Here is a 22,998-nt window from a genome sequence, read left to right as displayed (position 1 = left end):
TAGTTTGACTTCTTCCTTCCCAATTTGTATCCCTTTAATTTCTTTTTCTTGCCTAATGGCTCTGGCTAAAACTTCCAGTACTATATTGAATAGCAATGGTGAGAGTGGGTATCCCTGTCTGGTACCAGATCTCAGTGGAAATGCTTCCAACTTTTCCCCATTCAATATGATGCTGGCCATGGGTTTGTCATAAATTGCCTTGATTGTGTTGAGGAATGTTCCTTCTATACCAAATTTGCTTAGAGTTTTCATCATGAAAGGGTGTTGTATTTTATCAAATGCTTTCTCTGCACCTATTGAATTAATCATATGGTTTTTCTTCATAATTTGTTAATGTGGTGTATCACATTGCTTGATTTGCGAATGTTGAACCATCCCTGCATACCAGGGATAAATCCCACTTGGTCTGGGTGGATGATCTTTCTGATTTGCTGTTTAATTCTATTGGCTAGAATTTTATTGAGGATTTTTGCATTTATATTCATCAGGGAAATTGGTCTGTAATTCTCTTTCTCTGCTGCATTTTTTTCAGGTTTAGGAATTAAGGTGATACTGGCTTTGTAGAAAGAATTTGGAAAGATTCTCTCTCTCTCAATTGTTTTGAATAGTTTGAGAGGAATTGGAGTTATTTCTTTAAATGTCTGGTAGAATTCAGCAGTGAATCCATCTGGTCCTGGGCTTTTCTTTGTTGGGAGGACCTTTATTACTGATTCAGTTTCTGACTCAGTTATGGGTATGTTTAGGTTTTCTGTGTCTTCATGGTTCAATTTATGTAAGTTGTATGTGTACAGAAATCTATCCATTTCTGATAGATTTCCCAGTTTGTTGGCATACAACTCTTTTTAGTAATTTGACTACAAAGATGATGACTCTTTTTATTTCTGGGGTGTCTGTTGTTACGTTCCCTTTTTCATCTCTGATTTTATTGATTTGGGTCTTCTCTCTTCTTTTTTGGTTAGGCCAATGGGGTATCAATTTTGTTTATTTTTTCAAAAAAACAGCTCTTCATTTTGCTGATCTTTTGTAATGTTATTTGTATTCAATTCTGTTGATTTCTTTTCTAATTTTAATTATTTATCTTCTCCTACTAGTTTTGGGTTTGGTTTGCCGTAGTTTTTCTAGATCCTTGAGATGCATTGATAGCTCATTTATTTGGTGCCTTTCCAATTTCTTGATGTAGGTACCTATTGCTATAAATTTTCCTCTTAACACTGCTTTTGCTGTATCCCATAAGTTTTGATATGTTGTGTTGTTATTTTCATTTGCTTCCAGAAAGGTTTTGATTTCTTCTATGACCCACTGTTCGTTCAGGAGTATGTTTTTTAGTCTCCATGTGTTTGCATATGCTCTAGGGATTCCTGAGTTGCTAATTTCCAGCTTCATTCCATTGTGGTCTGAGAAGATGCATGCTGTGGTTTTGATTTTTTTGAATTTGCTGAGATTTGCTTTATGGCCTAGTATATGGTCAGTCCTAGAGAAAGTTCCATGCACTGCTAAGAAGATTGTGTATTATTTAAGTGTAGGATGAAAAGTTCTGTAATTATCTGTTAGATACATTTGGTCTATAGTGTGGATTAAATCTGTTGTTTCCTTGTTGATTTTCTGTCTGGTTGATCTGTCCATTGCTGAAAGTGGAATATTGAAGTCATCCAATACTATTGTATTGGAGTCTAAGTCTCCCTTTAAGTCCCTTAACATATCTTTTAAATAGCCAGGTGCCCTGTAATTAGGTGCATATACGTTTATAATAGTTAGATCTTCCGGTTGAATTGATCCCTTAATCATTATATAATGCCCTTCTTTGTCTCTTTTAACAGTTTTTGTGTTAAAGTTTATTTTGTCTGATTTTAAGATGGCTACACCAGCTCTTTTTTTGGTTTCTGTTGGCATGGTATATCTTTTTCCAACCGTTCACTTTCAGTCTGCATGCACCTTTGTCAGAAAGATGTGTTTCTTGTAAGCAGCAAATAGATGGGCTTTGTTTTTTAATCCATTCAGTCAGTCTGTGTCTTTTAACTAGAGAGTTGAGGCCATTTACATTCAATGTGACTATTGATAAGTGGTGACTTTGCCTTGCCATTTTTCCAAAGATATTTCTAATATATACTTTGAACTTCCTGTGACTTTTACTGAGAGATTTTCTTCCTTTACCTTCTTTCACACTGATGACCATGTTTCTGTGTTTCTGTGTGTAACACATCTTTAAGCATCTTTTGCAGGGCTGGACAAGTGGTGACAAATTCTTTCAATTTCTGTTTGCTATGAAAGATCTTTACTTCACCTTCATTCTCAAATGAGAGCTTTGCAGGATATAATATTCTAGGCTGGCAGTTTTTTTTCTCTTAGTACCTGGACTATATCTCGCCGTTCCCTCCTAGCCTGTAGGGTTTCTGGTGAGAAGTCAGCTGTGAGTCTGATTGGAGATCCTCTGAGAGTAATCTGACGTTTCTCTCTTGCACATTTTAGAATCTTTTCTTTATGTTTCACTGTGGTGAGTTTGATTACAGTGTGTCATGGTGAGGATCTCTTCTGGTCATGTTTATTGGGGGTTCTATGTGCTTCCTGTACTTGGATGTCTCTTTCCTTCTCCAAACCCAGGAAGTTTTCTGCTAGTATCGCACTAAAAAGGCCTTCTAATCCTTTCTCTCTCTCTCCAAGCCTTCAGAAACTCCTGAAGAGTTCAGAACCCGAATTTTGGTTTTTTTAATAGTATCCTATAGATTCCCAACATTTTTTTTTTTAGATTTATAATTTCCTCTTCTTGTCTTTGGTTTGACTGTATAGTTTCCTGTGCTCTGTCTTCTAAGTCCGATATTCTCTCTCTGCCTCACTGATTCTGTTTTTAAGGCTCTCAACTGTATTTTTTATTTGTTCTATTGAATTCTTCATTTCATTTTGATTTCTCTTCAATATTTCAATTTCATGTTCTATTGAATTCTTCATTTCATTTTTATTCCTCCTTAAGATTTCATTTTCATGGGAGACATTTTCTTTCATGTCCTGCATGGATTTCAGTAGTTTGTGTGCTTGTTTTTTGATTACTTCTAAGTATTCTTATCATCAATTTTTTTAGTTCCATTTCTTGCATTTCTTCTATCTCATCATCTTCATAATCCTGTATTGAATTATCATGTTATTTTGGGAGCATGATGTTGTCTTCCTTATTCTTGTTTCTTGGGTTGTTGCATTTGTTGTTCAGCATTTGTGGAGATACTTGATGGTTTATTCCTTTTGTTTTCTACTGTGGTGGCTTTTCTCATTGTACTATGATCTGTAGATAAGTGGATTGTCTGCTTTCATGAATCTCTAGGGGCTTGTAGTGGGTGGCCAGAGAGCTCTGTTCAGTTCTTCAGGGTTAAGGGTGTGCTTAAGGTGACACACCCAGGTTTAGCATGGTAAATCTCTCTCTCTCTCTCTCTCTCTCTCTCTCTCTCTCTCTCTCTTTTTATCAGAAGGGAAGTAATTCCCCTCAGCTGAGCTCTTCTCCTTGACGGCGATCAGTGCCTGAGTGTGAGCCCCAGTGGGTATTGCATTCATCTGTTCTGTCCCAAGGACCACACAAAGGATCTGTGCAGTCCTCAATGTAAGCTCAGATTCCCCTGCAATGTCCCTCACCAGGTAGCCAGGGCCGCCAGAGCTCATGGCATCTCCCACCAAGACTACTCAAAATCTCAGCCACACCGTGAATTCTCCCACACACCCTGGTTTGTTTTTTTTTTTTTTTTAACAGTCCCTATTCAAAAGCTCCACACAGTTACTAGGTCTTAGTTTTCTGTTACTGCTCCCCATCAGAGTCAGGTTTCTCTGCTCAGCCGATTGCCGGTGTAGCCCCAAGCTGGCGCAGCTGTCACATATGTCCAAAATGGCACCTGCTCTATCAGCTTGTATGCTTTTGTAAGGTGATTGGAGAGAGAGAATCGTGTCTGTACCATCCCTTTTATTTTTTCTCTTCTCTAGTTAGGCTGGTGTACTTTCCCCCACAGGGCTTCAAGCCTCGTTCCCTCTAGGCTATTCCTGCTGCTTTTCTGCCAGTGTCTTGGGCTACTGCAGTTTCATCTCATCCTTGCTTTAAAGCGCTGGTGCAGAGGCTCTCAGCAGCTAGGGTCCCGAGCCATGGGCACCCACACCCTCCATGTAGATCCACCATGTTCCTCTAATTACGGAAGAGTTTCCTCTGCAGTTTTTTCCTAATTCTTCTTTGAGACCACACTATCTCCACTTTTACTAAACTATCTTTTCCTGGACTATATCAGTAAGCTCCCTCCCTATTCCGCCCTCTTGGAACCCTCTTGGCCTCGAGCATTTCTAACTGGCTGCCTTTGATTCTGGTAAACACCACCTGAAGTCCAGCTCTAACCGGCCTTGCTGGGATTGTCACCATCATTCTCCAGCCAGGAAAATGCTGCTACCACAGAAACCACCCCCTCCTGGTTCCTGGGACTCAGCACAGGGCAGGTGTTGAAGGAAAGCTTGGCCAGCACTGACTGCACTCTGCACTTTGCCTGTTAAGTCCCATTCATCCATCGTTCTTGGGTTAAGTGCTGCGACCTCAGTGAATTCACCAGTACTCCCCACACCCTTGTTATGTACTATACTAAGTTTTGTTTTTTTTCACCTATTTTGTATTTTTCTCCCTTTAAACTATGAGTCCCATGAGGAATGAAGAGACTGTCTTATTCTTGAGTTCAGTCAGCATCTAAACTCACAGTATCCACAGGAGTTTTCTTCCAGGACCCCCACAAATACCAAAATCCATGGGTGCTCAAGTCCCTGATATAAAATGGCATAGCATTTGCCGATAACCTACACACATCCTCCGGTGCACATTTAATCATCTGTGGGTTACTTACAATACCTAATACAATGTAAGTGTTATGTAAATAGATGTTACACTGTTTAGGGAATCATGACAAAGAAAACAGTCTGTACGTGGTCAGACAAATGCATTTTGTTCTAATATTCTCAATCTGCAGTTGTTTCAATCTGAGGATTGGGAACCTGATCATACAGAGAGCTGACTGCACATTATCCCCTTCCCAACCACCTCCTCTTCTCCCTTCCCCTCCCCTGACCCCCTTCAGTCTCTGGAGTGTAGAATTTGAGCAGTAAGTATTAGCTATGTGAATGAGTTGGAAGCAGGCTACAAGATGCACAAAGGAATTTGAGCTCTGGTGAGACTCTTTCATTCCAGTTATAATGGAGTGTTTCATTCTTAATTATGAAGAGAAATATTTAGATGCTTAGGACTAAAGACCTTGCTGACCATACCTTTTGGTTACAGACTGTGTCTTTAGATTTTCTTTTGAAAATATTAATTTTGGAGAATCTTAGTATTAGACAAATCTCTTAAATATATTCCTTAGAATTATGTGAATGAGATAGGCGTTCTGGTGCAGCAGATTAAGCAGCACCTGACACCTGCATGCTGGATCAGACTGCCTGGGATCCAGGTCCACCTCCACTTCCAATCCAGCTTCCTGTCAGTGTGTACCCTGGGAGGCAGCAGGTGATGGCTCAACTACTTGGGTCCCTGCTACCCATGTGGGAGACCTGGATGGAGATGGAATTCCTGACTCCTGGCTTTGACCTCAGATATTTCAGGCCATTTGACAAGTGAACCAGTGATACAAGGTCCCCCCACACACACACATGCAAACCCAGACACTCCAGTATGGGATTGTGGGTATCCAAGTGGCACCTTCACATCCTCTCTGCCATTCTTAAACACAGAAATCCACAACTCTGGCATAAGATGCCTGCTCTGCCCCCAAGGCCAGGATTGTTCTACTGAATCACATGCAGCTCATTTTTCTTTCCTTTACCTATTTCTGTCCCTTTTCCTACCTCCTACCTTTGTTTCTCATCTCCTATTTGAATAACCCAAGCTGTACACCTGCCATTAGCACTGCCAACCTTCCTGTGGCCCTCTGGAATTCTCTAGTGCTTTCTCTTAAGGATCAAGAGGAAAATACAGGAGAAGTTGCTCATTTCCTGTCGATCTTTCAGCTCCCAGAAGCGTGCTGAGATTTCCCGTCACCACATTCGTGTAGATTTCTCAGCAGCGTGGCGGTTGTGCCAGAGACTGTGACGAGCACTTCATGTGGATAACCTCATTCCATTTTGACAGAAGCCATGAGATGTGGAGACTGCCCCGTCCCTGTCCACAGTGAAGATGCAGTGCCTCTCTCAGGGGAACAGGTCAGAGTCAGGGTGTGGACCCAGATGGTGCGACTCGGTCCTTTCCACTAACTTCTTCATCTCATAGCAACGCCTCATTTGCAGTTTTGAGAAATGAACCAGTCGTTTGAGAAAATGTTTTTAAAAATAAAGAGCACTGCTATTTGGCAAAGCCATTTTGATCTGCTCAGAATTTGAATGTGTCCCACGTCTCTAAACAGGGCTTTCAACATTCACTGTACTTTTACTTTCAGGCCCAAGAAGCTAATGTTAAAAGCTTTCAAACAATATTGGTTCGTCTTCAAAGACACATCCATAGCCTACTTTAAAAATAAGGAAGTTGAACAAGGAGAGCCAATAGAAAAGCTGAATCTTAGAGGTAAGAGCGCCCTATGCCTGGCCATGGCTTGTCATGGTGCAGCAAGCAGAATGAAGACATGACTCCTGTGAAACAGAGCAAGAGTTGCTTCTAGAGGAACCGTGTGGCAATGACAGCCCGCCTGCAGCTCCTCTTTCTCATGAGGCAGGGACCTTGAACTTGGTGTGGCAGGTCTGGCTGTTTGCCCTCCACTGACTCCTCTTTCCCAATCTGTCCATTGGCCGAGACATAGTGGTGATCGCGTCCATAAGTGTGGCACATGAGCATTGTGGGATCCAGAAAAACCTGGATTCAGAAGCAATCATGTTTAATTTGATGTCACTTTAATGCCAAGTCTGATTTTTGAAAATGGCTGATAATGTAGTGGTAATTCTCTGTTAATTGAAATGTTTCAATAACCAGTGTGCTCAACTCTCTCAGCGTGGTGACCATCAAAGAATTCCCTCTGCCTGGATTTATTTTACAGCTCACAATTTTTCCTATGACTTACAATAGCTAACAAAACCCTGGAAAATAAATTCAATTGATTTTATGATTGGAGAAAATAATTTTTCTTCATCCATGTGAATTATCCCTAATTCTCATTTAGTTGTCCTTTAATTAATGTTATCAGCTTGCCCTTCTGTTTTTCAGATAAGAACCAAACGTGTAAAGCTTTTGTTCTTTTCAGTGCATGGCTGATATTCCTGTTACAGACTGATCGCGACTCGGTTTTGCCCCTGCCTTTCGTCCTCAGGCTGTGAAGTCGTGCCAGATGTAAATGTGGCAGGGAGAAAATTTGGAATCAAGTTACTGATCCCCGTAGCTGATGGCATGAATGAAGTATATTTGAGATGTGACCATGTAAGTAAAACCACAAAAATTCTAAGCCAGTTCACCTTCGATAGGCCCAATAGTCAAACTTATAGATGTTTTCTCAAAGCAAGAGCACCGTGTATCTCTCAGCTATTGCTTTCTAATAATCACGATGTCTCAGACTCCCACTCAGCAGTCAGCATTCGTTTCTGAAGGACCTGCGGTCAGGCTGCGGTTAGGCTGGTGGTTGGATGATCCAGGCTGGTGTCAACTTCTCAGGTCTGCTTGGACATCAGGTCTGGTTAGACCCTGTTGTAGGTTGACCTGATTGTATTTATTCTGGGCCCCAGGCTGCCAGGGTGAGGCGCTTCTTCTAGGGATGGCAGAAGTGCAAGAGCACAACTGGGAACGTACGAGGCTTCCTATAGCTTAGACCTGAAATCGGCACACTGTCACTTCCAGCCATGGCCAAAGCCAAGCCTACAGTCAAGGGACAGGAAGTGTATCCTGGCTCTGCTGGGAGGGACCATGGAGTTGCACAGCAAAGAGTACGGACACGGAGGGAGGGGAGGCACTACAGACTGAGACCAGTAATTCTGTGTCCCACACCTACTGCAGCTCGGAGCAATCCCTCTGTTCACTGCATCCCCTCAGCTTCCGGGGCCCACTCCTGTTCTCCCGCACAGGTCAGAGATGAGCGAAGGCCTCACAGAAAGACAGAAGCCACCACCAGTGGCCCTGATTGCAACCTTAGGATTAGAATCTTGACATAGGATAAACCAGGCCACAAATAATACAGGAAATCAGTTAAGATTTTTTTCCAGCATTTTCTTTTTGCACAGAAATCAGACATGCTATGAAAATGGAAATACAGGCATGCATTGCTTAACAACCAGACAAGGATCTGATAAATGTGTCATCAGGCGATTTCATCAGTGTGAACATCACAGAGTGCACTTGAGCAAACTTAGACACTGTAGGTCGGTCACTCAGCGTGGCCTCAGCTGCCATCAAGACACCAGGCCAGCACAAGACGCACGAGACTGCTGCCAGCATGACTCAGCACACTGTCATGTCACCTTTTTTGCAATAAGTAGAAGGAGTAGACTATGAAGTAATGAGCAAAGTGGAGCCAATGCATAAAATGGTAGCAATCTCACTTAATATCGAGTATTATGTACTGCCCATGACCGTGTGTGCTGTGCTCTTATATGATGGTCAGAGGTTCTTTCCACACAGTGTTACCGCAAACACATGAGCGATGCATTACATTATGACATTATGATGGCAACCATGTCACTACCTGATAGGAGTTTTTCAGATCTATTGTAAACCCATGGAAGCGCTGTCATCTATCTGGTGGTATCATGCGGCGTGTGCCTGCATAGATCAGGGAAGACTGTCAGGGAGTGGGAGGGTCCACCTGCCTGTGCTCCACGGTGCTCCTTTGTGTCCTTGAACTGTCTTTAAACATGAAGTTCCCTGTGTGGAATTTATCAGAGCCGACATTCCTGTCCTATTGACAGCATCTAGAAACTCCACTGAGCACTGAGTGTCAGTGTAGGTGGCCAACAGCCGCTCAGAACGGGTGCACCTCTTTCCTTTGTGGATGGTGATGGCTTTGTATTGTGACCAGGAAGAAAGCCCAAGTCCTGCTTTGTTTGTGGCACAGTGGCTTTGCACTTGAACCTGCCTCTCAGCCCTCTTGTGTTTGCCACAGGAGAACCAATATGCCCAATGGATGGCTGCCTGCATCCTGGCCTCCAAGGGCAAAACCATGGCAGACAGCTCCTACCAGCCAGAGGTTCTCAACATCCTTTCATTTTTGAGGATGAAAAACCGGAATGTATCATCTCAGGCGACTTCCAGTGTCGAGAGCATGGACATGAATCCGGAGTGTTTTGTGTCGCCTCGGTGTGCAAAAAAACACAAATCTAAACAGGTACTGCTACTCTTATTAGTGCATTGGTTGGCAGAAAATTCTTTGAGTTCTGGAATAAAAGGAGGAATCTCTCTAAGGCCATCATCATGAAAAATCAGTTGATAGAAAAATTTGTCTGCTGGGTACTAGGTGATATTGGAAATTATTGTTAATTTTGCATCAAATGACTTTGCTACTGACTGCATGTGGCAATATTACAATATTGAGCTTAATGAAGCATAAAATGATTCAGGCTGGGCATTATGGCACAGCTGGTTAGGCTGCTACTTGGGACACCCACATCCAGAATCAAGGTGCTGGTTCAAGTCTCAGCTTCCTGCTAATGCATCCTGGGAGGCAGCAGATGGTGACTCAAGTGCTTGGGCCACTTCCACCAGCATGGGACACCCAGATGAAGCTCCAGGGTTCTGGCCTGGCCCAGCCCTGGCTGTTGTGGGCATTGGGGGAGTGAAGCAGCAAATGGAAGATCTCTCTCTCTCTCTCTCTCTCTCTCTCTCTCCTTCTGCCTTTCAAGTAGATAAAATTAAATAAACATTTTTTAAAAATTACTCAGAACCCACAAGATCAAAGCTAAGTTGTGGGCATTTGGCATAGGAGTTAAGATACAGCTTGGGATACCTACATTCCATATCAGAGTGCCTGGGTTCAAGTCCCAGCTCCACTTCTGGTTCCAGCCTCCTGCTAATGTGCACCCTGGGGGCAGCAGTGATGGCTCAAGTATTTGGATTTCTGCCAACCATATGGGAGACCCAGACTGAGTTCTGGGCTCTTGGATTTGGCCCGGCCCTGGCTGTTGCAGGCATTTCGGAAGTAAACCAATGAATGGAAAGTTCTCTCCTTCTCCTTCTCCTTCTCCTTCTCCTTCTCCTTCTCCTTCTCCTTCTCCTTCTCCTTCTCCCTCTCCCTCTCCCTCTCCCTCTCCCTCTCCCTCTCCCTCTCCCTCTCCCTCTCCCTCTCCCTCTCCCTCCCTCTCTCTCTCTCTCTCTCTCTCTCTCTTTCACAGAAAATGAAACAACAATAACTCCGTGGAACTATTGTCCATGGATTCTCCACAAACCCCAGCAAGAGGGACCCCTAGACACTGCATTCCCATGAGCCCTACAAGCTTGTGTGCTAGCTCACCTCACTCTTGCTTCTCCCCAGTGATGCTCCGGCATCACTGCAGACAAAGCCAGAGTGAGCGAGGAGGGGTGGAGGAGAAGGAGTGGTCTTTGTCGGGCTGCAAGCAGCCATCGCATTTACTGTGCCCGGGGCGGGGGGGGGGGGGGGGGGTGAGGGACCGATCAGGGCGCGGTCAGTGATGTCTCCTGTTTCTGCTCAGCTGGCGGCCCGGATCCTGGAAGCCCACCAGAACGTGGCCCAGATGCCCCTGGTCGAAGCCAAGCTGCGGTTCATCCAGGCGTGGCAGTCCCTACCTGAATTCGGCCTCACCTACTACCTTGTCAGGTGATCACACCACGGCTTGCCTCTCTCGCTGTCCGTGTCATGTTAAAAAGCTTCTGGGAGCCGGGTTTATTCTCACATAGGCTAGAACATGGAAGTCTTTGCTAACACTGCCCTTTCACAAATGGCCCAGACTCTCCCCCTGCTCGTAACAATCTCCCATACCCTCCTTTCAAGGTGTCAAAATCCCTCTTAAACTCTGCTACATGTGCAAAAGGAAATTTTAAAATATGTAAAGAGATTTCATTTGCAAAAGCAGACCGAGAATGTCAACTCTCAGTGTAGGAGGTCTGTGGCCTCCCTCCACGTCTGGCTCTTATTTGCTGCTGTATTTCTCACACCACATCTTGCAGTGTGGCTCTGCAGAGTTTGCAGGGTTCTAGACTAAGACATCTCAGCAAACTCTGTGTCTTGCCTTCACCCAGCCTTATCAGGTAGCGCTCCTGTTCCCATTGGTCTCTGGAGATTTCTGAGCCTAGAGACTCTGTAGGGGACCCAGCTATTGCCCCCTTCTCTTTTACACTGAGACAGAGGAAAAGAACTTCTGCATCGTGTCCAGGTGCCCTCCCAGTCAAGGGCATGCCATGGCAGCAGAACCCAGTGTCTGTATTCCTGAGCCCACTGAGCATGGCGGCGCTGCCTCTGGTGTAAAATGAAGGATTTCCCAAAATGTGTTCCACAGCGTGCATGTAAATCAAAGTGTGTTATTTAGTTCAGTCAGGTTCATATTGAAGCAACACCTACACTTAACCCTGTAGTGCAGCAAGTACTCTCCAGTGCTTTCTCATTTTATCATGTGGGGACTGCAGCCTTGACTTGCATCTTAATGTACTGGCTTCTAGGAAACTAGAGTTTTCATTGTCTTTCTTGAATATTTCCAAAGACCCAGCTGGTCATAAAAATCTCTCATTTAACATCTGTCCCCCCATGTCTATCCCAAACAAGCAACTCCTGCGTTATTCATCCCAGCAAAAGAGTAAGGAAGGGTGGTGTTGTGCTGGACACTGACATGTGTGCAGACATGAGCATGTGTATACACACACACACACACATGCCCTGTGCACCCCAGGGGAAGCCGGGTCTCTGTTTCACAGCTCCCTGGAGGCTGGGGAGAGGCCTGGGGAGGGGGGGTTCCCAGAGGTCAGAGAGAAACAGATAAACTTGTGATGATAGGATTAAGGTGGCAGAATGAATAATTAAATGATTTAAGAAGAGTGGAGTAAACTTGAATCAAGGGTGATAAGGAGGAGGTAGAAAAGTGTGGAAGTCACTTATCCAACTAGGACTGTTTCTCTCAAATGGTATTTTTCTCTCTTTGCTCCATCCATTTTCACAGCAGCTTCCCAGCCTCCTGTTCCCTCCAGAGTCCCCGACCTCTGCCCCTCTTGTCAGCAGAACCCTTTATTCATTATTTTTATTAAATTCTTTGAGAGGCAGAGAGACAGGTAAACAGAGAGGGAGTGTGCATGTGTCCATCCACTTATTCACTCCCCCAAATACCCACAGTGGCCAAGACTGAGCTGAAGCCAACGCCAGCAGCTGCAAAGTCAATCCAGGTCTCCCCTGTGGGTGGCGGGGAGAGCTGTCCCCTGCTGCTGCCTCCCAGGGCCTGCATTAGCAGGAAGTTGGAGCTGGGAGCCCAAGATGGGTATTGAACCCAGGCACTCCAATATGGAATGCAGGCATCTTAACCACTAGGCCAAACCTCTGCTCCTACAGCAGAACTTCTTGAGTGTGTTATACCTACTTGCTGTCTCCACTTCCTTTCTCTCTTAAACACATTCCAGTCAGCCCTCCCAAGGCCTCTGCACTTGCTCTCATCAAGGTCACCCATTGGCACCCATGACCTTTGCTTTGCTGAATCCATGCCCTCCCCCTTGACCCAGGAGAGCCAACTTTCGGTTTTCCTCCTCCCTCACTGGCCAGTTCTTTTGTTCTCCTTTGTTCTTTCTCATCCTCCCAACTTTTTATAATACTGGAGTGCCCAAACCTCAGTTCTTGAAGCACTTCTCTTCTCAAACTATACCCATCTGCTTGGGCTCAGTCAATCTGCTGGTTCACTTGAATGCTAATCCCAGAACTCTCTCTCTCTCTTGAACTACAAATTCATAAATCTATCTACCCTTGGATCGCTAATAGACATCCCGTCTTTATTTTTTTAGAAAACTTTTATTTAATAAATATCAATTTTGAAAGGACAACTTCTAGATTATAGTGGTTTTTCCCCAAAAAACCACCCTGCCACCCACAAACCATCACATCTCCTACTCCCACTCCCATTCCATTCTTCATTAAGATTCATTTTTAATTTTCTTTATATACAGAAGATCAACTTAGTATATACTAAGTAAAGATTTCAACAGTTTGCACCCACACAGACACACAAAGTATAAAGTACTGTTTGAATACTAGTTTTACCATTAATTCACATAGTACAGCACATTAAGGACAGAAATCCTACATGGGGAGCAAATGCACAGTGACTCCTGTTGTTGATTTAATGATTGACACTCTTATTTATGACGTCAGTAATCAGCTGAGGCTCTTGTCATGAGCGGCTAAGGCCATGGAAGCCTCCTGAGTTCACCAACTCCAATCTTATTTAGACAAGGCCATAGTCAAAGTGGAAGTTCTCTTCTCCCTTCAGAGAAAGGTACCTCCTTCTTTGATGGCCCATTCCTTACTGGGATCACACTCACAGAGATCTTTCGTATAGGTCTTCCATCTTTTCAGATCTTTCATATTTTCATATTTTTGCCACAGTGTCTTGGCTTTCCATGCCTGAGAAGCTCTCATGGACTTTTTTAGCCAGATCCTAATGCCTTAAGGGCTAATTCTGAGGCCAGAGTGCTGTTTAGGGCATTTACCATTCTATGAGTCTGCTGTGTATCCTGCTTACTACGTTGGATCGTTCTCTCCTTTTAAATTCTGTAAGTTATTACTAGCAGACACTGGTCTTATTTATGTGATCCCTTTGGCACTTAATCCTATCTTTACGATCAATTATGAACTTAAACTGATCACTTTAATAGTAAGATGGCATTAGTACATGCCAACTTAATGAGATTTGGAATTCCATGGCACATTTCCTGCTCTACCATTAGGGGTAAGCCCAAATGAGTGTGTGCCAAACTGTACATCTCCTCCCTCTCTTATTCCCACTCTTTTTTTTTTTTCAGGCTGAAACCCCACACCAAGTTCAACCTTCTTTTTTATTTTTTATTTATTTTTTTGACAGGCAGAGTGGACAGTGAGAGAGAGAGACAGAGAGAAAGGTCTTCCTTTTTCCATTGGTTCACCCCCTAATTGCCGCCGCAGCCGGTGCACGCTGTGGCCGGCACACCGCGCTGATCTGAAGCCAGGAGCCAGGTGCTTCTCCTGGTCTCCCATGGGGGTGCAGGGCCCAAGCACTTGGGCCATCCTCCACTGCACTCCCGGGCCACAGCAGAGAGCTGGACTGGAAGAGGAGCAACCGAGACAGATTCCAACGCCCTGGCCGGGACTAGAACCCGGTGTGCCGGCGCCGCAGGAAGGGAATTAGCCTAGTGAGCTGTGGCGCCATCCTCCACTCTTATTTTTAACAGGGATAAATTTTCAGTTAACTTTAAACACCTAAGAATACTTGTGTATTAATTAAAGAGTTCATCCAACAGTATTAAGTAGAATAAGAAAATACTAAAAAGAATAAAATACTAAGCTGTTCCTCAACAGTCAGGACAAGGGCTGATCAAGTCATTGTTTCTCATAGTGTCTGTTTCACTTCTACAGGTTTCCTTTTAGATGCTCAGTTAGTTGTCACAGATCAGGGAGAACATATGATATTTGTCCCTTGGGGCTGGCTTATTACACTCAGCATGATATTTTCCAGATTCCTCCATTTTGTTGCTAATGACCGGATTTCATTTTTTTTATCACTGTGTAGTATTCTACAGAGTACATAGCCCATAATTTTTTTATCCAGTCTTCTGTTGATGGGCATTTAGGTTAATTCCAAGTCTTAGCTATTGTGAATTGAGCTGCCGTAAACATTGAGGTGCAGATAGCTCTTTTATGTGCCAATTTAATTTCCTTTGGGTAAATTCTGAGGAGTGGGATGGCTGGGTCATGTGGTAGGGCTACTTTCAGGTTTCTGAGGAATCTCCAAACTGTCTTCCATAGTGGCTTTACCGGTTTGCATTTCCACCAACAGTGGATTAGTGTGCCTTTTTCCCCACATCCTCGCCAGCATCTGTTGTTAGTTGATTTTTGTATGAGGGCCATTCTAACTGGGGTGAAGTGAAACCTCACTGTGGTTTTGATTTGCATTTCCCTGATTACTAGTGATCCTGAACATTTTTTCATGTGTCTATTGGACGTTTGGATTTCCTCTTTTGAAAAATGTCTATTTAGGTCCTTGGCTCATATCTTAAGTGGGTTGTTTGTTTTGTCATTGTGGAGTTTCTTGATCTCTTTGTAGATTCTGGTTATTAATCTTTTATCAGTTGCATAATTTGCAAATATTTTCTCCCATTCAGACATCCCATCTTAACATGTCCAAAACTCCGGATATTTCCCCCAGACCTGCTCACCCTGCATTCTTCTGCATCTCCATTAAGTGGCAACCCCTCCCTCCAGATAGTCAAGCCAAATCCCTTGGGGTCATTTTTTTTTAAGATTTATGTTACTTGAGAGGTAGAGTTACAGAGAGAGGTCTTCCATCCACCAATTCACTCCCCAAGTGGCTTTAATGGCTGGAGCTGGGCCTATCCAAAGCCAGGAGCCAGGAGCTTCTTCCAGGTCTCTTATGCGAGTGCAGAGGCCCAAGCACTTGGGCCATCTTCTACTGCTTTCCCAGGTCATTAGCAAGGAGCTGGATCGGAAGTGGAGCAGCCAGAGCTCAAACCAGTACCCATATGTGACGATATGGTACACCAGTGCTTCAGGCAGATGCTTTACTTACTATGCCACAGCACCAACCCCACCTTAGGGTCATCCTTGGCACTGCTCCTTCTCTTATACCAATGTCCTGTCCATCACCAAATCCCATTGATCTGTCTTTAAAGCATACAGGGTATATGGCCACTTCTTATTTATTTGAAAGGTAGAGCAACAGAAAGAGACACACAAAGAGACTGCACCACAATGCCCACCTCTTGACCACTTCTTAGCACCTTCACCACAACTTGTGGGCCTATTCCACAGAGATCCCACCTGATCTCCTTGCCAGTGTTGTAGCCAGAATGATCCTTTTAAAGTTGAAGTCAGACCATGTCAGGCTTCTGCTCAGTGCCACGTGAAGGCTCCCTGTCTCACCCAGAGGGAACGCCAAGTCCTTGCAATAGACTACAAGAGCTGTGCTCTCTACCTCAAGCTCCTCCCCCTCCTCCTCTGTTACAGTCACCTTGGCCACCTAGCAGGTCCTGCAGCATGCAGAATAAAGCAAAACACAAACAGAAAAAGTGGCTATGCCCTCTGCCTGGGATACCCTCTCCCTAGACTTCCTCCTGGGTCACTCCCTCATGAGAATCAGCTCTACACACTTAGTTCACCACTGAATCCCTGGGGCCCAGAGGGTGCCTGGCATACACACTTGGCACCAGCTTTGAGTGAGTTGATTTGACTTCTTAGCTTACTTTCCTCTGATGTCAGTTTCACTTAAAGAATTCTTCAGGATGGCTTTAATTATCTCCTGTAGCAGCTTGTTCTCTAATCCTTAAGAAGTTGCATGTGAGTGGAAAGTTGCTTCTCTTGACTAATATAATTTTTTTCAGATTTAAAGGAAGCAAAAAAGACGACATTCTGGGAGTTTCCTATAATAGATTGATTAGAATCGATGCAGTCACTGGGGTTCCAATTACAACCTGGAGATTCACAAATATGAAACAGTGGAATGTCAACTGGGAAATCAGACAGGTAATGCGAAGGTTGCTGATATTTGTGTTGAGCCTGTGAACCTATGTTTCCACAGGGTTACAGATTTTCTGATCTTACAAAGGCATCCTTATGTTTAGAGCTAAGAAGCCACAAGCTACAATAGTTGTCTGTTAACACAATCACCTGTAATTCCAGGCAGCCTCCTAGCAAGTACAGGCCAGATGTTCTTGAAGTAACACTGCCAGCTGGCTTGGTCTCCGGGCAGATGTTCTGCACAGACTCTAAAATTGCTGAGTAATTTAATGTTCTTCGACCCAGTATAGGATTGCATGAGACTTAGACTGATGATAATCCCTCAGCAGAAACCACCTGAATGTGACTGTTGTATGAAATAAATCCTGAACATTATGAAATAAATCCCCATCCATCTGGCTGCCAAGACATCTAACTGGTTGAGAACTGAAAAGTTCAGTTACACCCAGGAGAGCAGTTCAGTCCCCAGAGAGGAAACCTGCAGGTGGGGTGCACAGGGATACCTGAGAATAGCTTAGCTTCCTGTGACTTAGCCTGGGTTACAGCCTCCCATGATGTCCCACCCTGGGACTAAAACCATGGGGAGTTACTCAGGTGAAGTCAGAGGCACTCTGGCACCTATTGCTAATTGAAAGCAAGCTGATGTTGCTCCCCCATGACGGAATGCTCTCATTTTCCCAATAGAAAACCTACAGGCCGGCGCCGCAGCTCAATAGGCTAATCCTCCGCCTAGCGCCGCCAGCACACTGGGTTCTAGTCCTGGTCGGGGCGCCGGATTCTTTCCCGGTTGCCCCTCTTCCAGGCCAGCTCTCTGCTGTGGCCCAGGAAGGCAGTGGAGGATGGCCCAAGTGCTTGGGCCCTGCACCCCATGGGAGACCAGGAGAAGCACCTGGCTCCTGCCTTTGGATCAGTGCGGTGCACCGGCCGCAGCGCACCAGCCGTGGCGGCCATTGGAGGGTGAACCAATGGCAAAAGGAAGACCTTTCTCTCTGTCTCTCTCTCTCACTATCCACTCTGCCTGTCAAAAAAAAAGAAAAAAAGAAAAGAAAGAAAAGAAAACCTACAACGCAGCAGGTGGTAGGTGACCCACACTTGTTTTTAAGAACGCAGGATGCTGATAACCACCGGGGCCCTCGTTTGTAGAATGAAGCTCTGAGATTAGATAACCTCTAAGGCAGTGGCTCTAAAATCTTGGTGGATATTTCAATCATCTGGGGAGGTTTTTTCTTTTTAAATTTTATTTATTTATTTATTTATTTAAAAGGCAGAGTTACAGAAAGAGAGAGGAGGCTCAGGGAGAGAGAAATCTTCCATCTGCTGGTTCATTCCCCAAATGGCCACAACGTCCAGGGCTGGGCCAGGCGGAGGCAGGCAGCTTCATCCTCTGTGGAGTGCAGGGACCCAAGGACTTGGGCCATCTTCTGCTGCTTTCCCAGGGCGTTAGCAGGAAGCTGGATCTGCAGTGGAGTAGCCTGGACTCAAACCAGCCCCCTATGGGATGTTGGGGCTCAGGTGGTGGCTTAACCAGCCTCGCCACAAGGTCGGCCTAGATCTGGGGAATTTTGACATGCCACTGCCCACGCCATGCCAAAGACCACTTACATCAGGCTTGGGGTGGGAGCTGAATGTCAGACATCATTAGAGCTGCTCGGGTGACTCCTGCAGACAGTTCAGGCTGAGAACCAGTGACAGCTCTCCCCGTGCTTCTGGTTTATGACCTTCAGCTGGGAAGGTTCACAGGGCAGTGGCTGTTGGGAAATTTGGGAAGACCTTATACTTTCCAGGAAAGAGTCTGCAAAACATCCTGACCCTCAACACAGGCATTGTTTGGGAAGTTTCTCAATCTAAAGAAGAGAGACAGAACCTACATTGTGAATGCGTGCTGGCAGTCAGATTTTACAAATGTGGCGAAGTCGGCGCCACAAGAGGGCGCAAGGAGAGCAGACAGGTTTTCTTGACTGCCATTCCTGCTCCTTTGGGGGAAGTCCCTGTGGTGGCCACGTCAGCGGTCCTGGCTCCAGGGGTCACTTCCTGCTGTGCAGCTTCTCTCCATGCTGTTCTCTCCTCCCTCCTCCAGGTGGCGATCGAGTTTGACCAAAACGTCTCCATTGCGTTCACCTGCCTGAGTGCGGATTGCAAGGTCGTGCACGAGTACATCGGGGGCTACATTTTCCTGTCCACCCGCTCCAAGGACCAGAATGAGACACTCGACGAGGACCTGTTTCACAAGCTGACCGGCGGGCAGGACTGAGGCGGAGCAGGCCTGCTGCGAGTCTTCTCTGCACGGGATCTCTGGCTTGTCCAGTGCGTGGATTCCATGCAAACAACAGCATTTGTGCGTGGAGAGACACCGGATCCTTGCCTCGTTCCAAACACACGGCCGGCGCTTCCCTTTCCGTACTTTGCCAGCAGGACAGCAGGGGTCTTAGTGGCCTTTTCCAAAAACTGGGTGGGAAACGGAGAGGATGGCGCAGTGAGACGGCTCTAAGGTCCAGCAGCAGCACCAGTTTTGCTGTGCAGAGCCTGTCAGTGAGGCCCCGTGCTTCTGTTCCTCATCGCGATGTCAGGGAAGCAGACAGACAGGTAAAAATCACACGGAGCATGTGCAAATCTTATCCCACAAACTCAGGTATGGAAAGAAATAGGGCTTTGCTTAATACAACTGCTTTGACCTCTCCTGTATTGACATGACGTAGTGCCCTGGAGGCCAAAGTCCCGGGGTTGGAGAGGTGAGAGATGGGGTCACCTGCTATCAGTAGGCGACAGGGGGTCAGGGCACAGGCCCTCGGGGTCGTCTGCCCACAGTGACGCCTGGCAAGGTGACCGCTGACCCATCTGGTCCTTTGGTTCCTACAGCCACCCTCAAGCCCATTCTATCCCTGGGGCCTCCGAAGCCCCTGGAAGCCCCTCTTGAAGATGTGAGTGACACAGCGGTGCAGGGAAACCTCAACTCAGGTCCAGGTCTCAACTGTTCGCTTCTGGAATGGGGCCCAGGAAGATAGGCACAGGGCTCTGTGCTCATAAAAGCTGTCTCCTGGCATGGAGGGGTGCAGTTGGGTCTCCCCCCACCCGTCAGGGGGCAGAGCAGGCCCATTCTCAGGGACTGAGGCTCCCCCTGGCGGCCGCCATTCAGCCCACGTCCTGGACCTGGTGTGTCTATGACTCCTGGCCTTTCCCCTAAAGGCCTCTTTGGCTCCGGTAAATCACAAGCCAGTACGGGACTTTCTCTTCCCTGCCCTGGAACACGAGTGTGAGCCGCTGAATGGCTGCCTGGATTGTCCTTTGCTGTTCTGGTTCCCAGTGGTTTTGAGAAGGTGAGAAGCAGCAGAGAGGCAAATGGAAACATCAGAAAATATTTTAGTGTGATTTTTACGGACTCTCTCCTACCACGCAAAGAACATGGGTTGCAAGGATATGGTGAATACTCCAATTCCAATATTCGGGGGAACCTGGCTGAGCTCAGATGCCTGCTAGCCCCAACTGTTGCTTTATTTCCCAACAAAGCCATCTGCAAAGGGCGCTCTCAGCAATCTGAAGCCACCTGGAGACAGCCATAGCTAGGCACCCACTGCCCCGAGCCAAACGCTGCCTGGAGTCCTGTTTCCGCCTCTCCTTAGAGGTGAAGGTTAATGAAGCTCCCAGCCACCAGATGAATTCCGAGGCCAAGCTTAAAGCTCAGAGGTGGCTGAAGCACTTGCTGAAGCACTCGGGTTCATATCACAAAGAAGCTCATTTGAAATATTCTGTGCAGAAACCGTTGCTAAGGGTGCTGTGTCCAGCTCAGCGTTCGTCATTTCTCTGTATCCTGGGAGCTAGCTGGGTCTTTAAGATGCTGAGGAGCCGGCTGGCGCCACGGCTCAATAGGCTAATCCTCCGCCTTGTGGCGCCAGCACAGCGGGTTCTAGTCCCGGTCGGGACGCCAGATTCTGTCCCGGTTGCCCCTCTTCCAGGCTAGCCCTCTTCTATGGCCAGGGAGTGCTGTGGAGGATGGCCCAAGTGCTTGGGCCCTGCACCCTCATGAGAGACCAGGAGAAGCACCTGGCTCCTGGCTTCTGGCTTCGGATCAGTGCGATGCGCCGGCCGTGGCACAGCGGCCATTGGAGGGTGAACCAATGGAAAAAAAGGAAGACCTTTCTCTCTGTCTCTCTCTCTCACTGTCCACTCTGCCTGTCAAAAAATTAAAAAAAAAAAAAAGATGCTGAGGAGCCCTGTACTCAAATGATGCTCTTTGATGCCAAGCACAGCTCTGGCCATCCTACCAGAGCCAAGCCTTCTGTTTGCTTCTCTTCCTGGGGTTTGCATGGTTGTCTGGCAGGTCCATGGAACTCCCAAAGGAATCTGCTGCTTTTAACCAAACTTTCTGTTGGTTGCAACTTTCAGAGGAGCATTTCTTTGGTAATCATACGGCCACACCCCAAAGGAATAAACAAGGGTGACCAGAAAACCTTAAAGGACACTTTCCAAAGAGCAGCACAAGGATTTTTTTTTTAATATTGGGTGCAAAAAGTCAGCTGACTTCTTGTGAAATTTGAAGCAAACATGTGCCTTTTCACATCGTTTGCTTTCCTACCTGCAGGAATCTTTAGGTTTTTTATGGTTTTGTATGACATTTTTCAGTAAAAGTCTTATATGTATTCAAATATGGTCCAAGCCGGCGCCGTGGCTCAATAGGCTAATCCTCCACCTTGCGGCGCCGGCACACCGGGTTCTAGTCCCGGTTGGGGCGCCGGATTCTGTCCCGGTTGCCCCTCTTCCAGGCCAGCTCTCTGCTATGGCCAGGGAGTGCAGTGGAGGATGGCCCAGGTGCTTGGGCCCTGCACCCCATGGGAGACCAGGAAAAGCACCTGGCTCCTGGCTCCTGCCAGGATCAGCGCGGTGCGCCGGCTGCAGCGGCGGCCATTGGAGGGTGAACCAGCGGCAAAAGGAAGACCTTTCTCTCTCTGTCTCTCTCTCTCACTGTCCACTCTGCCTGTCAAAAAAAAAAAAAAAAAAAAAAAAAAAATATGGTCCAGTTGTGTCCTTTCCCACTCACTGTTGCTAAAAAGGTGAATATTTTCTATTGTGAAAGAAAAGTGCAACTCTGAGGGCTTCCATGGGCCCCTCCTCATGATTACAGCATTCCAGCTCATTCTCTCTGCTGGTGCAGGGAGCGGCTGATCACTGGGTCCCCAGAGAGTCCCTTGGCAATCTCACTTAACCTTCACTATTGGTTGCAACTCCTCTCTCCCTGGCTTTGTCTCCAAGTTTCCTGACCTCTCCTGCCTTGTCGTGAGCTCTTTTCTCCCTTTCTAGCTCCACCTCTTGGAAAAAGTAGCAGAAAGCAAAGCAATAAATTCGAGAGTACTTGAAAAAGCTGGTGGAAAATGGAATTAAAAGATAAGTTTATTATGATGCAGGAACAAATTCAGGGGCCAGTGCTGTGGCATAGTGGCTGGGCCACCACCTGCAATGCCGGCATCCCATATGGACATTGGTTCAATTCCCAGCTTCTGATCCAGATCCCTGCTAATGCACCTAGGCAAGCAGCAGAAGATGGCCCAAGTGCTTGGGCCTCTGCACCCACATGGGAGATCTAGGGGAGGCTCCTGGCCCCTGACTTCAGCCTGATCCAGCTCCAGTTATTACCGCCATTTGGGGAGTGATGTAACAATTGAAAGACCTCTCTCTCTCTCTCTCTCTCTCTCTCTCTCTTCCTCTCTCTGTGTGGTTCTGATTTTCAAATAAGTAAATAGATCTTTAAAAAAAAAAAAAAGAACAAATTTGAAATTGTGTCTACAAGGAGTCTTCAAAAAGTTCATGAAAATGCATATTAAGAAAAAAAAACTGCATGGATTTCAAAGATTGGGTCCCAAGTGGTGAAGGAATTCCCAGCAGTAGAGCAGAGAGAAGTGAGCAGGTAGGCTTATTAAAATACATGCAAGGGGCTGGCAGGCAAGTAAGAGATGCGATGCGGATTACAATCCAGGAGGTACCTATCAGAGGCAGAGTGCTACAGGCTAGGGGCTTTTCCATCGCTACTGGATTCTTTACTGCTGGGGATTTTCACTGGGGCCTTTCTCATTACCAGGAGCCTGCCACAGTTTGCATCAAAATAAAATTATCTCTTAATTCCATTTTCCCATGCACTTTTTGGTTGATCCTTGTATTCCAAGGGAAGCCAGAGGCCTTGCATTTGAATGGCTGAAGGTTGAGGATGCATTTCCATTTTAGCGATGGGTGGCCCTTAACGGGTAGACAAGCGGTTCACAGATACCCCTTTGAGCAATTCTCAGATCGGCCTATAAAGGGTAGAGCAGTTGTGTTCTCATTTTACAAAGGAGAGAACAGGTTTGGAAGTTAGAGTAACCCCCCCAGGGTCACGCCACCAATGTGCAGT

The 22,998-nt window shown here is 46.0% G+C and overlaps 1 protein-coding gene across 5 annotated transcripts in view; it reads left to right on the top strand.

The window, feature by feature from the left end:
- Nucleotides 1-21,251, top strand: part of FERMT1 (FERM domain containing kindlin 1) — a 55,467-nt gene extending 34,216 nt beyond the window's left edge. For 3 of the 5 annotated variants that reach the window (XM_008256296.5, XM_089307265.1, XM_089307267.1), the window contains 6 exons: nt 6,432-6,556; nt 7,293-7,399; nt 9,072-9,293; nt 10,615-10,739; nt 16,487-16,628; nt 18,700-21,251. In XM_008256296.5, the coding sequence (XP_008254518.3) occupies nt 6,432-6,556; nt 7,293-7,399; nt 9,072-9,293; nt 10,615-10,739; nt 16,487-16,628; nt 18,700-18,873 (895 nt within the window). In that variant the 3' untranslated portion in view covers nt 18,874-21,251. Of the gene's footprint in view, nt 1-6,431; nt 6,557-7,226; nt 7,400-9,071; nt 9,294-10,614; nt 10,740-16,486; nt 16,629-18,699 lie in introns of those variants that run through there. The other 2 variants (XM_089307266.1, XR_016215902.1) reach the window with 2 other exon arrangements.
- Nucleotides 21,252-22,998: the final 1,747 nt, after the last annotated feature.

This window comes from Oryctolagus cuniculus, chromosome 11 (assembly GCF_051225735.1).
Source record: "Oryctolagus cuniculus isolate XC-2025 breed Fujian yellow rabbit chromosome 11, ASM5122573v1, whole genome shotgun sequence".
Taxonomy (NCBI): domain Eukaryota; kingdom Metazoa; phylum Chordata; class Mammalia; order Lagomorpha; family Leporidae; genus Oryctolagus; species Oryctolagus cuniculus.
This window is presented reverse-complemented; position numbering and strand designations above follow the sequence as displayed.